The sequence below is a fragment of the Pseudorca crassidens genome, chromosome 16 (assembly GCF_039906515.1).
Source record: "Pseudorca crassidens isolate mPseCra1 chromosome 16, mPseCra1.hap1, whole genome shotgun sequence".
NCBI classification, from domain to species: domain Eukaryota; kingdom Metazoa; phylum Chordata; class Mammalia; order Artiodactyla; family Delphinidae; genus Pseudorca; species Pseudorca crassidens.
This window is the reverse complement of record NC_090311.1, coordinates 46,608,041-46,622,500: the sequence shown is the minus strand read 5'-3', so window position 1 is coordinate 46,622,500 and position 14,460 is coordinate 46,608,041. Positions and strand designations below refer to the sequence as shown.

General features: G+C 51.5%; 1 protein-coding gene across 2 annotated transcripts in view; it reads left to right on the top strand.

Annotated features, from left to right (window-relative positions):
* Window positions 1-14,460, top strand: part of WDFY4 (WDFY family member 4) — a 280,347-nt gene that overhangs the window by 243,826 nt on the left and 22,061 nt on the right. For both annotated transcript variants that reach the window (XM_067710249.1, XM_067710248.1), the window contains 3 exons: window positions 1,919-2,036; window positions 4,137-4,246; window positions 12,821-12,974. In XM_067710249.1, coding sequence (XP_067566350.1) covers window positions 1,919-2,036; window positions 4,137-4,246; window positions 12,821-12,974 — 382 coding nt within the window. The remainder of the gene's footprint in view (window positions 1-1,918; window positions 2,037-4,136; window positions 4,247-12,820; window positions 12,975-14,460) is intronic.

Sequence of the window (14,460 nt, the reverse complement as noted above, 5' to 3'; positions counted from 1 at the left end):
AGAGAGAGAGGGAGGGAGGGTGAGAGAGAAGAGGAGAGAGCAAGAGAGAGAGAGAGGGAGGGAGGGTGAGAGAGAAGAGGAGAGAGCAAGAGAGAGAGAGGGAGGGAGGGTGAGAGAGAAGAGGAGAGAGCAAGAGAGAGAGGGAGGGAGGGAGGGTGAGAGAGAAGAGGAGAGAGCAAGAGAGAGAGAGAGGGAGGGAGGGTGAGAGAGAAGAGGAGAGAGCAAGAGAGAGAGAGAGGGAGGGAGGGTGAGAGAGAAGAGGAGAGAGCAAGAGAGAGGGAGGGAGGGTGAGAGAGAAGAGGAGAGAGCAAGAGAGAGAGGGAGGGAGGGAGGGTGAGAGAGAAGAGGAGAGAGCAAGAGAGAGAGAGAGGGAGGGAGGGAGGGTGAGAGAGAAGAGGAGAGAGCAAGAGAGAGACAGATACACAGACCCAGCAAGAACAAACTCCTCCCCCGTAACCTGACTTCAGTAACTGAGATGATGGTATGTGGACATCACCCCACATCTAGACCGGGACATGTAGCCATAAGGGAGGTCAGTGGCAACACCAGATCATCTGCTGTTCTGACCTCTGTCCCAGGACCTCAGCAGGCAGGGGAGGGAGGAGCGGGAAAGCTGACACAGCTGGACCGAGGTGACGTCAGTGGGGGACGAGCAGGCTGTGGAGCAGTGTCCTGACCACCTAGGATCTGGACATCAGGAGGCGTGTTGGGCTGTGTATGTACAGGGCAGAAGGTGTCTGGGTCCTGGTGCAGATCAGCCTAGCCAGTCCTGCCTCGAGCTGTTTAGATGGCTGACCCCCAGAATTTGGAAAAGGGACTTCAGTTTTTTGTGAGCTCCCATCCACACGTAAGAGACTTAACACAGCAAACCTTTTCTCACCAGCCACACGTTGCTTCTTATTGCACTAGTGATCGTCTGAGGCCCAGGTATTTCAAAACCGAAACTTGCCAACCCCAGCTTCAACTCACATGTTGCTAAGTGGGGGGTCGCCAGCCCCTTTTATTTAACCCATACCCTGTATTAAAATTTTGATTACTTAACAGTGTTCAAAATTTGGGAGATTTCTCCTAAAAAGCTGGTTTTCCAATATCTTTTGGCGAATCCAGAGATCTGGCAACTATGAAGCCCCATTCTGCCCTGGCAAAGTCAGCTGTAGCTGTGTGGGGTCTCCACAGCGCCATGACTCACGGGGGTCTCGGGAGCGCCTGCTTCACTGCCACCCGCACCTGGCTGTGACAGGTGAGGGATGGTGGCAGACCCTGCCTCCCCAGGAGCACTGTGGTGATTCACTGCTAGGGGAAAGGAGGAGGGGTGTAATGAAACACCTCCTTCTATAAAGGACATGCAAACCCCAAGGACACCCAGCCCTGAAAACTCTTCAGGGTTCCACCGTTGTGTATTCCAAGGGTAGGGGGAGGGTCGCCATTACTGCTTTCATCACCCGGAAGGGAGTGCACCTTCAGAAACACGAGGCCCTTGCTCTCATTTCCTCCGCAAACGGGTGACTTCTAAATTCCTAGAAAATCAGTGTGATTCTAAGCAAGAACCCTGAACTATGGAAGCAAACTGCTCTGTCAGGGCAGGAGCCAAGTGTCCATTGACAACAGGAATTCTTTTGAAAGTCTCCTGGGTAACTGGTGGCTATGTTCTGATTTGGGTCAACTTGGAACAGTTCAGTGTGAACTCAATCTTCCCCTCCTCTCATTTTCTATCTCTCCCTTATTAAGTCTTTGTGGATCACTGGTTGTGGGGCCATAAAACCCTACCAGGCCTGCTAATCACCAGAGGAGGGGGTCAGACCAAACGGCAATGAACCAATAAAGAGAACCATAAAACTAAAGAGCGTGGCTCCGGCAGTCTCGCTGGGGCACAAGAGGGTCCAGGGGAGTTAACTCCAGTTGCACATCTGCCTTCTAGACATTGAACTTGATGAATCCCAAGACTTTTCGGGATCTTTCGAAGCCCATGGGGGCTCAGACCAAGGAAAGGAAGCTGAAATTCATCCAGAGGTTTAAAGAAGTTGAGAAGACTGAAGGTGGGTAGATCCCAGCTTGATTTTTTTCTGCAATGCTCTTCATCTGAATGCCTTGCAGTGAGAGTTTATAACGATTTGGGTGTCATCTAGCCTACAGACAATTACATTTGGATAGAGAGCCCTCGAATTCAGTGGTCTGCACCCTGGCTGCATGTGAGAATTACCTGGGGAGCTTGTTAAAAATACTGATGTCTAGGCCTCACCTCTAGAAATTCTGATTTGAATAAGTCACGGTGGGGTGCAGCCTGAGTGATTCCAACATGAAATCAGGACTGAGGACTATGGTGCTAAGAGCTAACACCTCCATTCCCAGAGGCAGGCAAAGGCAAGGAAGTGACATCCGTTCAGCACTTCTGTATGCTAGGTGCAGGCCAGCCTGCGTTCATACACACAATGGTCCTTTTTAAAGAGAAGGAAATTGGAACTCAGTTTAAGCAGCTCACTCAAGGTGATAGCCTCCAAATGGCAGATCCTGCATTCGTCTGGCTCTAGAACCCAGCTCCCAAGTGCTGTTCATCTGCACATCCCCTTTACAGTTTTTTGCCACCTTCACATGCCAGCTGTCCTCTTAGTGCCTTACTGTTTTTCTTTAGGTCTATTCCCTTCTTAAACTTCAATGGATGTATTTTAAAGAGAAAATTTTCTATCATATATTTGATGTCCGCTGTATTGGTTTTCTCAAACACTCTGAAATAAACATAGCACTACTACAATAAGGAACATCCAGCCACGAACCATGTAAGCTTACCTCAAGAACCAAAGGCGGCACATTTCGGAAGCCTCACTCGGCCCCGAGGCCCTGCCTTTGGTGAGCAGGTTCTCAGCAGGCCGAGGAGCTCCTCTGCATCCCACACCACCCTGGAGGCCCCTGGCCTCTGCCCAGGGTCCCCACTGTGTGCAGGGCTGGCACTCAGACTTGTTGGGGGAGATGGGAGGAGATGGGAGGGGTGGGCAGGCCCTCCTTGCCCTGCTTATCTCCTCCTGAGGCTAAAGTTCAACCTATATGACCCATCTCAGTCCCCCCCACCTGCCCCCAGGTGCTGTTCCTCTGGCTCCACCAGGCACTGCTGGATCCTTCCCAGAGAGGCAGGCCAGAGGAGCATCCGCTCTCCCCAGCTGTGTCCCAGGCAGAGCCCACTTTGGTACCATTCTCTCCCATACTAACCTGGGTGTGCATTGGAGTCACACGTTGACTTTGGGCCCTTGCACAAGTACATCCAGCAACCTCCCAAACACCTCTGATTTAGAGAACTCCCACAGCACCGGGAGGGCTGAGGGCTGGGTGCGGCACTGCGGCGAGGTGGCAGAGCCGACGTGTGGAGGAGCCCATGCCGCCAGCCAGCTCTGCCACTCGCTGGCGATGGAGGCGAGTCTCTGACTCGCTCTGGCTTCTTCACTGGTGAAACGGGGATAACGAATAGCTCTGACTCGTAGGGTGGCTGTGTGGACTCAGGGAGGGTGTGACGGGAGACACACAGCACGCACAAGGTCCGCGAACAGCAGCAAGGCGATTATTCTCTGCTGGAATGGCCCGGCCAGGGCACTGTCTCTGCCTCAGCATGCCAGCTCCGTCATACCCTGGATGGAGCAAAACGGGGACGTTTATGCCTCTGCCATCCAGGCCCCTCTGAGAATGAGGATACCTGAGTTCTCACTCATCCGCGGGTGTCCCTGCATTAACAAGCCCCCCTTCCTCACACGGGGACTTTTATTCTAAAAGAGGCCAGGAGAGAGTGCTGCTGAGGGGACTGTGGGCACCTGAGGGCTCTCTAGGTGCCCTGAGTCAGAAGAGCAGAGCTCTGCCTCTCCGTGGGTCCTCAGCACAGCCTCCTCATGGCCTGGCTCTGCCACCTTCCTGAGGGCAGACCCCTGGGGGCCTGGCCAGTGCAACTGAGGGTCTTGAATGTGCTTTTCACCCCTGGTGAAAATTTGGCTGTTGGCCAAATTATACTGAGTTTTGTGGGCAGAACACTTAGGCTCCAGTGCCTGCGGGAGCTCTCTTAAGCAGGGCTCATGTTGGCTGTTCTCGAGATAGCCTACGTGTCTCCCGCCTGCCCCACGGGTGGGGACGCCACCCCAGGCATGTCCTTTTCATTGCAGGAGACATGACCGTCCAGTGCCACTACTGCACTCACTACTCCTCGGCCATCATTGTTGCCTCCTACCTGGTCCGGATGCCTCCCTTCACCCAGGCCTTCTGCTCTCTGCAGGTGAGCTTCCCTGCTCCCCTACACACACACACACACCACACACACACACACACACACACACACACACACACACACACACACACACACACACACACACACACACAAAGCTATCTCCCAAAGATTAAGAGCTAGGCTTGGACGAGGCAGGGCCCCCGCCCCCGGCTAGAAATCCAGTCTTGAGCCAGCGATTCCCACTTGACCCTGTGGCTCCAGGATTCCGGGCCATCCAGCTGAGGCAAGCTGCTCTTCACAGATATACCTGCATGTCTGCCCAGCAGTCTTGCAAAAAGGCTCTAAAAACTAAGGAATGAGATATGAGGAAAAAAATACTTAACATAAATAGGTTTTAGTGGAAAAGGAAAAACAGGAAGCTTGATGACTTCCTTGAAGGTAGGTGGTCAAAGCCTAGAAAAATAAACACGAAGGAAGAATGAAAAGAATATCACTTGTGACATCAGCATGCATAAAGCTATGCTAAGTACAAGCCTGAAGGCTTAAAAGTACAAACAAAATACTTTAATACTGAAGTGAACAGCTACACTAGAGAAAGAAACTCACCAATTTGCCTCCCCATGAACTAACTGACCATCATGCCAGCTTAGGGTCGCCAGATTCCACAAAGAAAAATACAGGCCCAGGTAAATCTGAATTTCAGATAAACAGTGATTTATACTAAAAAGTTATTTGTTGTTTCTCTGAAATTCAGATTTACCTGGGCATCCTGTGTTCCGTCTGGCAGCCCAATACAAGGTGAAAGTAGGCGAGTCTGACCCTCAGTGGATGGCAGTGTCCAAGGCACATGGGGTTGCTGGGACAGAGTCCCTCCTGGGCGGCTGATAAGTTGTTTTCTCTCTTCTCCCCTGACTGTATCACTGTAATCTTGCTTCAGGGTTATTCAGGGGCACAGGTTCTGACTAGGGAGAGCCGTTGGGTAGCCCAGCTGCAGACAGCTGGCTCAGCCAACTCCAAAGCGAGCACAGCACGGGGCCCAAGGTTAGGGCCTGTCTTGATTGAGGCCTTGCAAGGTTCCTGCGGAGAGGAAGGCATGACCACAGTGGGCTAACAGGCTGCTCAACTTGCAGGGACTCACCCTGACAGCCAAGCATCACCAAAGGAAGAACGTGAGTGTCCCAGGAATTGTGTGTTTTGGTCTGACTTCACCAGCAAGGTCGCTCCTTATGGTCACTCAGATGACCTTGACCCCAACACCAAAGGCCATTCTGGGTCAGCACTGAAGCCATCTCCTGAGCCCTGGGCAGGAACGGGTAGGCAGGGTCAAGGTGCTGTCTCCAGTTAGGAGCAAGATCCCTCCCGTTTTCTGATTCTTGGCGCAGTCCTCTCTCTCCTTGAAGGCATGGATCATCTAGACATTCTATAACCCCTGTCCCTGGAAATCCACTCAAAAATAACAAGTGTGCTTCCCCGGAGCCTTTCTCAGGCAACAAGCATTTTAAGTGAGTTTGGTTTGGAGAACAAACGGCCCCTGAGCTGTGCCCCATGCCAGGAATCCCGTCCAGCTGTTCCGCATCAGTCCACAAGGAGTGGCAATCCCGCTGACCATGATGGTGACGCCTCCCGTGACGGCTTCCCATCCAGGGAGTTCTGGGCGCTTGAAAAGTCTTCCCTTGCCCCTTCAGTCTCACGAATTATAGCCCCATCCCTACCTGTTACTAAGGGTCCTCTCTGTTACAAACGAGGAGGCAGACTGAAATAGAAACCGCAAACTGTGAGATTTCCATCCCAGCTCTACCACTTAATAGACAAAATGTTCTGCACGTTACTGTACTCTGGAAATGAGGGTTAATTACACACATCTCACCGGGCCGTTGAAATTAAAGGAGGAAATGTGGTAAAGCCCCTAGCTCAGGGCTGATGCTGTGAAGGTGATCAGTCATTGTTCTTCCCTCCTTCCTCCCGCCATCAGCCAGATCTCTTCTGAGCAGGCTTGGACTGGTGCAAGCTGCTCCTCTTTGGTTTAAAGTAATTCAAGACAGTCGGGACCGCCTCAGAGCATTCCAAATGGCATGAGCCGGATGAGACAGGTGTGCTGCAAACCTGTCGGGGTAAGGCCACTTTGAAGCTAGTCACAAGGGGTCGGAGCTTTTCTTAGCCAGGTTGGTCCAATGGTGACCAGCCCAAACTGGTTTGAGATAGTTTAAACCAGTGTGAGATGGTCAAAGGCACTTTTATCTTCTTTTATGTGTCACAAATGCAGTCATATTAGCTTGAGTTCTTTTGACTCCCTTGCTGAAGTCTGATGCGACTCCTGGTTTTTCTGGGTTCAAATCTATCAGTGGCACATTGGCTCGTCCGAGTTGAAATCTCCACGGTGCTTCTGAATTGGTGTTGCCTTCCTACTCTTAGCTGCCTCTTCTAGTGGGTCACAACTGGTCCAAGCCTTTGGGACGAGCAGAAGAACCAGCCGTCTTCCGCTTTTCCCTTAGCATAAAAGATGAATTTTAGTCTCAGGGGAATGTGTACAACAGTTACATCTGGGAGGAATGTGCTTGCCTCCCCTTTGGGAGTCCTGGGGCCTGTGCAGACCTCCTTAGGAACATTCTGGCATCTTCCTGGAGTCAGGCTTTTCCCTCCATCCCACTCTGCCTCCTCGGAGGCAGACTCATTTCTTCTCAGGAGACCTTTGCTTCACACCCTGTGTGGTGACAAGGAAAGGAGCCTCACTACATTCTCAGCAACCCAAGACTTCCGGCCCCCAACCCCAGCCTGGATCATGGAGTGGAGAAGAATAGGAAAGGTGGAGAGGTGCAGAAGCCAGGCAGCGAGGCCTTTCTCACTTATCTGAGAGCAGGGACGTGCGAATGTCCAGTATTTGCAGAGCTGGTGTACCTATAAGAGTCAGCATAAGGAAGTGCGTGCTCTTCCGTTCTGCATTAAACAAACTCTGCCTCTTGGCTATTACGTGACTAATGCAGAGTGACATGCTCACTCCATGGCTCAGCTGGGATGGCCTTGGTGTGGAGAGATGGTGCCTGTGAGTTCACCCCGTGTGGTCTGAACGCGGGTACAGCCTTCTTTGGGCCGTGGCCTGTCCACAGGGCACGGTGCAGAGGGGCGTGGACAGCCTAAGAATTGCAGTGTGACATATTCTAATTCCTAGGTATAAGGTTTCCTTTATTCTTTTCACGTTTAAATCTAATAAGGCTGGTCTTAGAATTGATGTCTACCTCTACTGTTGCTGTGTTTGTTTTTCTGCCTCAAATCTGTTATTACAATGATAGCCTCTTACAGTCCAGAAAGTGTGGTATACAGACAGTGTGACCTGAGCAGGTGGACATGCCGGCAGTGTGACCCGGGCACGGGTCGGTTATGTGCTCTGTTATCCCCATCCCTTGAGGTGTGAGACCACTGTCTGCCGAGCTGGGGGCTTGCCTCCCAGGATACTGTGATTCTCAGGAATCTCGCCTACTGGGAGCCAGTGTCTGTGAGCCTTCAGTCAGTTGAGCAACCGCAGGCCAAACCAGGCTGGGGCCACAGCCCAGGCCCCTGTTTCCACCCTGGCAAGAGCACCAGTTGCTCTCAGGCCTGAGCTGGGACCCAGCCTAGGCGGGGCAGAGCAAGGCAGCCAGCGCCCCAGCGAGGGCACAGTTCCGCTGCTGCTGTTTTGAATAAGAAACTGAAATCAAGTGCTGTGTTAAGTCACAGCCCGTGTGAAGTCAGCTGTTACCAGCAGTGGGGAAGGGTTTTCTGCGCCACTTGAGGTGAGACAGCTGGTTTTGTGTAAGACATATATGCCAACTGCAGAGAGAAGCAAGGGCCGTGGGCAGCACTTGGCCCACCACAGGCCATCCACTTAGGGGCTCCGTGGGTTCCAGCCCCGCGTGGAGTTGTGTCCATAATAAAGGTGTAACTGTTATTACACTGACTCAAGGGGGGGAGTGTTCGAAAAGGCACATGACAGAGTTGGCAGACCGGGCACAAAGTCCTGGCGCTAGAACTTTCTCACTGGTGGTGTTGAGTACCCGAGCCTCCGTTCCTCCTCCTTTGACCCCTGACTCAGTGGGTGATGAGGGCTAAGTGAGACTTGGGGCTGAGCTCCAGCATGAGAACTATTTGCTGTTGCCGTGCGCTCCGTAGGTGTGCACACTCCTCCCTTCAGCATAGGCAGTGCCTTCTTCAAAAGGCCACATCCTACAGGAAGGAAAGCTAACGGCTGCTTGGGGTCAGCCCGCCCTCAGTGGAGAGAGAGCAAGACAGACAAGGCAGCTGAACTGTGCATCAGCTTCCCAAATCCACGTCGGACCGGCAGCTCGCTGAGGGGGACGCCCAAGCCCGAGGAAGCCCGCACTGGCCCCTTTACTTCCTTGGTGGTGGTGTTGCCTCAAAACTGCCCTGAAGAACCTAGGGGTAAGATGGGAATAAAGACACAGACCTACTAGAGCATGGAGTTGAGGATATGGGGAGGGGGAAGGGTAAGCTGGGAAAAAGTGAGAGAGTGGCATGGACATATATACACTACCAAACGTAAAAGTGGGAAGCAGTGGGAAGCAGCCGCAGAGCACAGGGAGATCAGCTCGGTGCTTTGTGACCACCTAGAGGGGTGGGATAGGGAGGGTGGGAGGGAGGGAGACGCAAGAGAGAGGGGATATGGGAACATATGTATATGTATAACTGATTCACTTTGTTATAAAGCAGAAACTAACACACCATTGTAAAGCAATTATACTCCAATAAAGATGTTAAAAAAAAAAAACTGCCCTGACCACCCACACGCTACTTCCCTCCTGCCCCATCCCAGGACCCTGCCCCTCCTCACTTCCCCTCGTACCTCCCTTCTACTTCTAATAACTTCCACATCCTTCTTTTTCTTCTTTTGAGCCCATAGTTACCTTCCCCATGCACGCTGAGATCAGGGCCCAAGCCTAGGGTCGCTCCCGAGGTCCTGGTCTGCGAGGGGGAGGGAGGCAGCAGCTGGGCTCATTCAGTACCTCTTCCCGTGTGCCTGGCTCCAGCTGAGACATCACACACACGCACGCTCACCCACACTCTCTCACATGCGCGCACACTCACACACATTACATTGTTATCCAAAGTTTGCAGAGGAGGGCATGGGACATTAAAGGGACTAAGAGACTTCCCGGAGTCCACGCTGCAAGTGGCGCTGAAATGCCCTCCCAAGTCCTCTGGTTTTAAAGCTACGATGCTCTCTGCTCGCCCTGCACGCTGCCTCTTTGATGGACAAGCGACAGCCGCTTAGGTCAACTGATGTACTGACAGGGTCCTGTAAGTGAATTATTTACGTGGGATACTTTTAAATTACTGGAAAGGATATGAGAAGGGGTCATCAGGCTGCTCATAAAACCAGTCGCGTTATTTAGGTGTGGTGGTGTGTTGATTTGGGTCAGTCCCACTGAAGGAGGAATAGACTTTCCAGCACATGTTATCAAAACATCTGTGTTAAGTGTCCTGGAGCACATGCAGTTACTGGACTTCCCGTGGGTGTGGGTCAAGAACTGAATTTTTTTTCAACGTAGTTTCCCTACCCTGTTGGAGAGGGGTTTAAGAGTGTTACCACCGAAATGCCTGTCCAGGGACACAGGTGCACATAGACTCTGTGTCCTTGTGCAAAAGGAATAACACCTTAGATATAGAAACTCCTGTCAAGGTGTTACCAGTTTTAATCAATGCACCCTAATCCATGAACTTTACTCTGATTTTAACTCCAGTCAATCTTCAGCAACAGTCCTTGTTGGCCACTTCTTCCCTCATTATTTTGCTTTTAATTTTGATTCACCTCTTAGTAAAATTGAGCACCTCTTAAAGGATTTTGAGGAAAGATATCTAGGATTGTATTATTTATGAGCCCTTCAATATTCAGAATATCTTTCTGGTGTCTTTACATACGAGTGATGTCAGCTGTGCCTAAAATCTGAAGACTGTTACCTTTTGCTTCAGAAAACTCCAGACTTAGCCGCCTTGTCTTTTGGCTTTAATGTCACCTGGGAAAAGTCTTCTGCCAGTAAGAGGTAGCTCCTTTGTTGATAATAGTGGCCTTGCTATTACTTTTTTCGGTCTGTTTGGATACATGTAGGATTCATTATTCTTGATATTCACGAGTATCGGCGGAATCGATTTAGGAGCAGATCTTGGCCCAGTAATTCTCTCTGGTCACTTCGTTTCCATCCAACCTCTAGACCTAGTTTTGTTGTTGCTTTATTTTGTTTCAGACTTTCCTTATGGAGATAACTCTGCAAACCCTGATTGTGCTTCTCTGCCTCACTCCTTCTCTCCCTTTCTTTCTTCTATCATCTCTTCTTTTCCTCCTTCCTTCCTTTCCTGAGAATCAGGTCCTGGTGGGATTTCTCGCTGGGAGCCACCAGAGTTTGCGTCAGCCCACAGACTTACAATGACGAGTTACAAAGCAGCTCCACTTTTCCTTCCAGGGAATTTGGCATTTCTTTTGTATTGCAGAAGTGAGCAAACCCATTAATTTTGAAACAAATGTATGCAAATACATTTATTAATATAGGAAATAGGAAAATCAGTTATTGCTTCCTTTATAAATAATACAGGCTTAAGTTTTAAAGATATTACTTTTGCTAAAATGTATTAGACAGCTGTGAAAAAAATAACATTTTTCTTTGTGGTAATATCTTTAACCAGATTTGTAGCACTAACAATATTTCCTATGTATATATTATTTTTATTTAATACAGGTAATCTTTTTATTACCAAATCATATTGTTTCTCAGGAGATTACCATCAGCACTCATAAAAGCTGCAAAGGGAAAGCAGGACGACGAGAAGGCATCAATCTCCCGCAGACGTTAAGGCGTCGGCTGCAGATTAAATATGCGAAGCTCCTAAGACATTTCAATGAGCGACTCGTTAGGGGCAGATTTATTTAGAATCACTCCCCCTCATTTTGTTTCCCTTTCAATTTGAATCTGATGGTGGGCGTCATCCCCTAGTTTTAACCAAGAGCAAAGCCATCTTGGAGAAAAGCCACATCTTTAAGCTGAGCAAGAACTGTGTTTGGTTGCAAACCCAGGGGTTACTGGGGTTCTTGGTGTCCCTGACCCTGTGCAGAGAATGACTCATGGGTTTCACTGGATCCTCACATCTGACCCAGAAAATTGACCAGCCTGCCAGGATGCCCTGATGTGGCCTCCCTCAGGTGTGTGGCAGGTTCTTCCTTCTCAGAAAGAGCTGAGTCCCCTTGGCCACACATAATAGATCATATGCCCCAGGTCCGGGATTCCCCCCGGTAACCGGCATGAGGGCAAAGCATGCCCTTTGGAGTTGCATCCATGGGTTTTGACCCCAGGTCTTCCATCCATTTCTTTTGGAAAAATTAATAAACTTTGAGAAGCCTCAGTTTTCTGGCCTGCAAAATGGAAATACCAATTCCTTCCTGATGCACCTTCTGTGAGGACAAAGAGAGAGTATCTCTGCGTGTGTGAAGTGCTCGCGTATTCTTTACCCTTCGTCCGCTGCTGCCGATGGGAAATCTCGGGCCCGTGAAGATTGAAGGGAGCTGGTGGGGCCGAGGAGGGTGCTGGCATTCTGGGTTCTCCGCCTTTGTTCTTGGGGCCACATGTGCATTCTGCAGAGGGTGGCAGAAAGAAGGCAAGTTCTGGCTGTACAAAAAAGGCCCGGTTTCTATGGGGACAAGTGAACTGTTGAATTCCAGGGAAGAGGTGTCCCTTGGGCGTCCCTAAACCTAAGCAGACAGACCCGTATCCCAGTTTCAGAAACTCTTTTCTGAAGTTCCTCTGCCTATAGCGTCTTCAGTTCTCCAACGGGCACCTCTCTGCCTCCTCCCAACCCTCAAGATCACCTGATGAATAAGGGTAGCGTCAACTGAAGAGATTTGACAATTCAGATGAGAGGAGCAGAGAATCCAAAGAAAGAATTTGCCTTAAGTCTAAATTGGTCCAATCCCCGTTGCCAAGCTCGGGACTGCATCGAGCCACCTGTGGAAATGGGCCTTGGAAACAAGGCTGGCCTTGCTGGGAGCTGCAGGCAGCACCATATGCCTGCAGTTCTCCATCCTCAGACCTGTTCTCGCTTGTCAAGGCTGCTATGTTCCGTGCCACCAGGGCCCTGGCCTGACCTGCTTTCCTCGCAAGGTCTTTCCCTCTGCTCAGAACATTGACGTTTTCTCTGTCACTAGGCTCACACGCAGGATGCCTGACCGACTCCTCGTCCTGTAGCTGGTCCTTTGTATCCTGTCTTTATGCCTGATTCAGAGCTGACCCTCGGCAAATATGGGAGATGATCAGATGCATGACTGTGGTTTCCTGTCTCTGATCTGAACTCCAGTTTTCAAGCTGGGAAGACATTGCTCCCTTTATCACAGTGGATCACGCACCCTCCATGGAAGCTCCTGTTGTAGGGTTCCAGAGAGTGGTTGAGGGAATAGATGCCTGAAGAAACCATCACACGCATGCATGGACTGACTCACGCACGTGTGTGTGGGGGTGATCGAAAGGTTCTAACGGCGAAACCCGTGCCTCGGGGACAGAGTGGACGAAGGGGGCCCACCCTAGTGACGCCTGTGCACCCCGAGTTCTCACCACATGCGGCTGATCGTGTCGCCCCTTTTCTGCTTAGGGTGGAAGCTTTGATGTGGCGGATAGAATGTTCCACAGCATGAAGAAAGCATGGGAGTCAGCCTCCAGAGAGAACATGAGTGACGTCAGGGAGCTGACCCCGGAGTTCTTCTACCTGCCCGAGTTTCTGACCAACTGCAACGCCGTGGAGTTTGGTGAGTAGAGCCGGGGAGAGGCTGCAGGGGCCGGGCAGCTCGTGGGTCATGAGATCAGTGTCTTTGCCGAGCAGCTAAACACACAGGCCCTCGCCAGACCGATATGATGGGCAGATTGCCGTGAGGCCTCCACTGGGTGGCGGCACCTCACAAGGAGGTGGGAGCTGAGGAAGGACACAGCCCCAGGGCTGCAGGACCACCAAGCCATGGTCCTACCCACGACCTCCTGCCGAGAGTCCCCAGGCCTCAGTCTGCAGTGAGGCAGCGAGCAGGGGGCAGGAGCCCTTGCTGATAGTCACGCCTGGCCCTTCCCTGCTGTGTACCTCAGGCGAGCCCCAGCCCCTCTCTGCCCCATTTTTCTCCACAAAGTCCCACAAATGGGTTAGCCTGGGCCCTGTGAACAGGACCCAGAGATCCTGCACCTCCCAGCACAGACTGCTAGGGTGTCCATGGGCAGTGGTATGGGCACCCTTGGTGGTTCCTTCTCTTTCCTGCCCTCCAGGCCCCACTCCAGGATAAGCCATGCTTTTTTACCTGTTGCTTTAGAGGAGGGACAAAAATTTCAGGAAGCCCCAGTGGGCAGGTCCCCTGGTGACTACATGTACCTTGGGAGCCTCCATTGTAAACATCAGGGTGGCTTGTGGAGGGGGTGTGTGGTCAGAACCCCCAGCAGGGTGTGGCCCTCCCCACCCAGAGGTGCGGGATGGACTCACCCACCCTGAGGAGGGCACTTGTGAACCAGTGCCAGCAGACACCTGGTGCCCCAGAGCTCCCCTTCCTCAGGGCCCTCCTTCTTCCTCCAAACAGCACATGTGGGCCTGCACCTTGAGCCAGACCAGGTGCGGGCCCAGGGGAGCACAAGGGAGGAGACCCAGCCCTTGACTCGAGCACCCACCTCTTGTGCAGTGGTCTGCAGACTGAATACCAGTGGAGCATTCAGAACATGCCCAGGCCCAGGCCTGTCGAGTCTGAGCCCGTGGAACTGGGTGGCCTCGGCAGTGTTCAGATTCTCAGATGCTTCACGTGCATCAGGGATGAGAACCTGACAAATGTAAAGGGTAGTTCCCACAAGATGTGATGAGATCCATGAAAGGAGTAAATCAGGGATGGTGGAAGCTGAGAGGAGGGGTCCCAGCCGACCTGAGGTGAGGGGGCCGCTGGTGGGAGGCACCAGCCCTCCTTGGAGGTGGAGGCTGGCTCTCTGCCGAAAGGGAGGTGCTCAGCAGCAGAAATGACCTGCACAACAGGGACCATGTGTCCTCAGGGAAGTCAGGAAACCAAGTGGCTATTAAGCACATACTGCATTCAGGCACGTTTTAGACACTGAGGATTTAGTGGGTGTCCTGGGGCGGATTGCCCTGAAGGTGTTTATATTCTTTGTGGGGACAGGGGTAGGAGATAGAAAGCATAGACAAAGAAATAAGCTAAATACTCTTCAATGCTGAGAAGTCCTATAAGGAAAGAAGGTAGGAAAATGGTTTGAGGT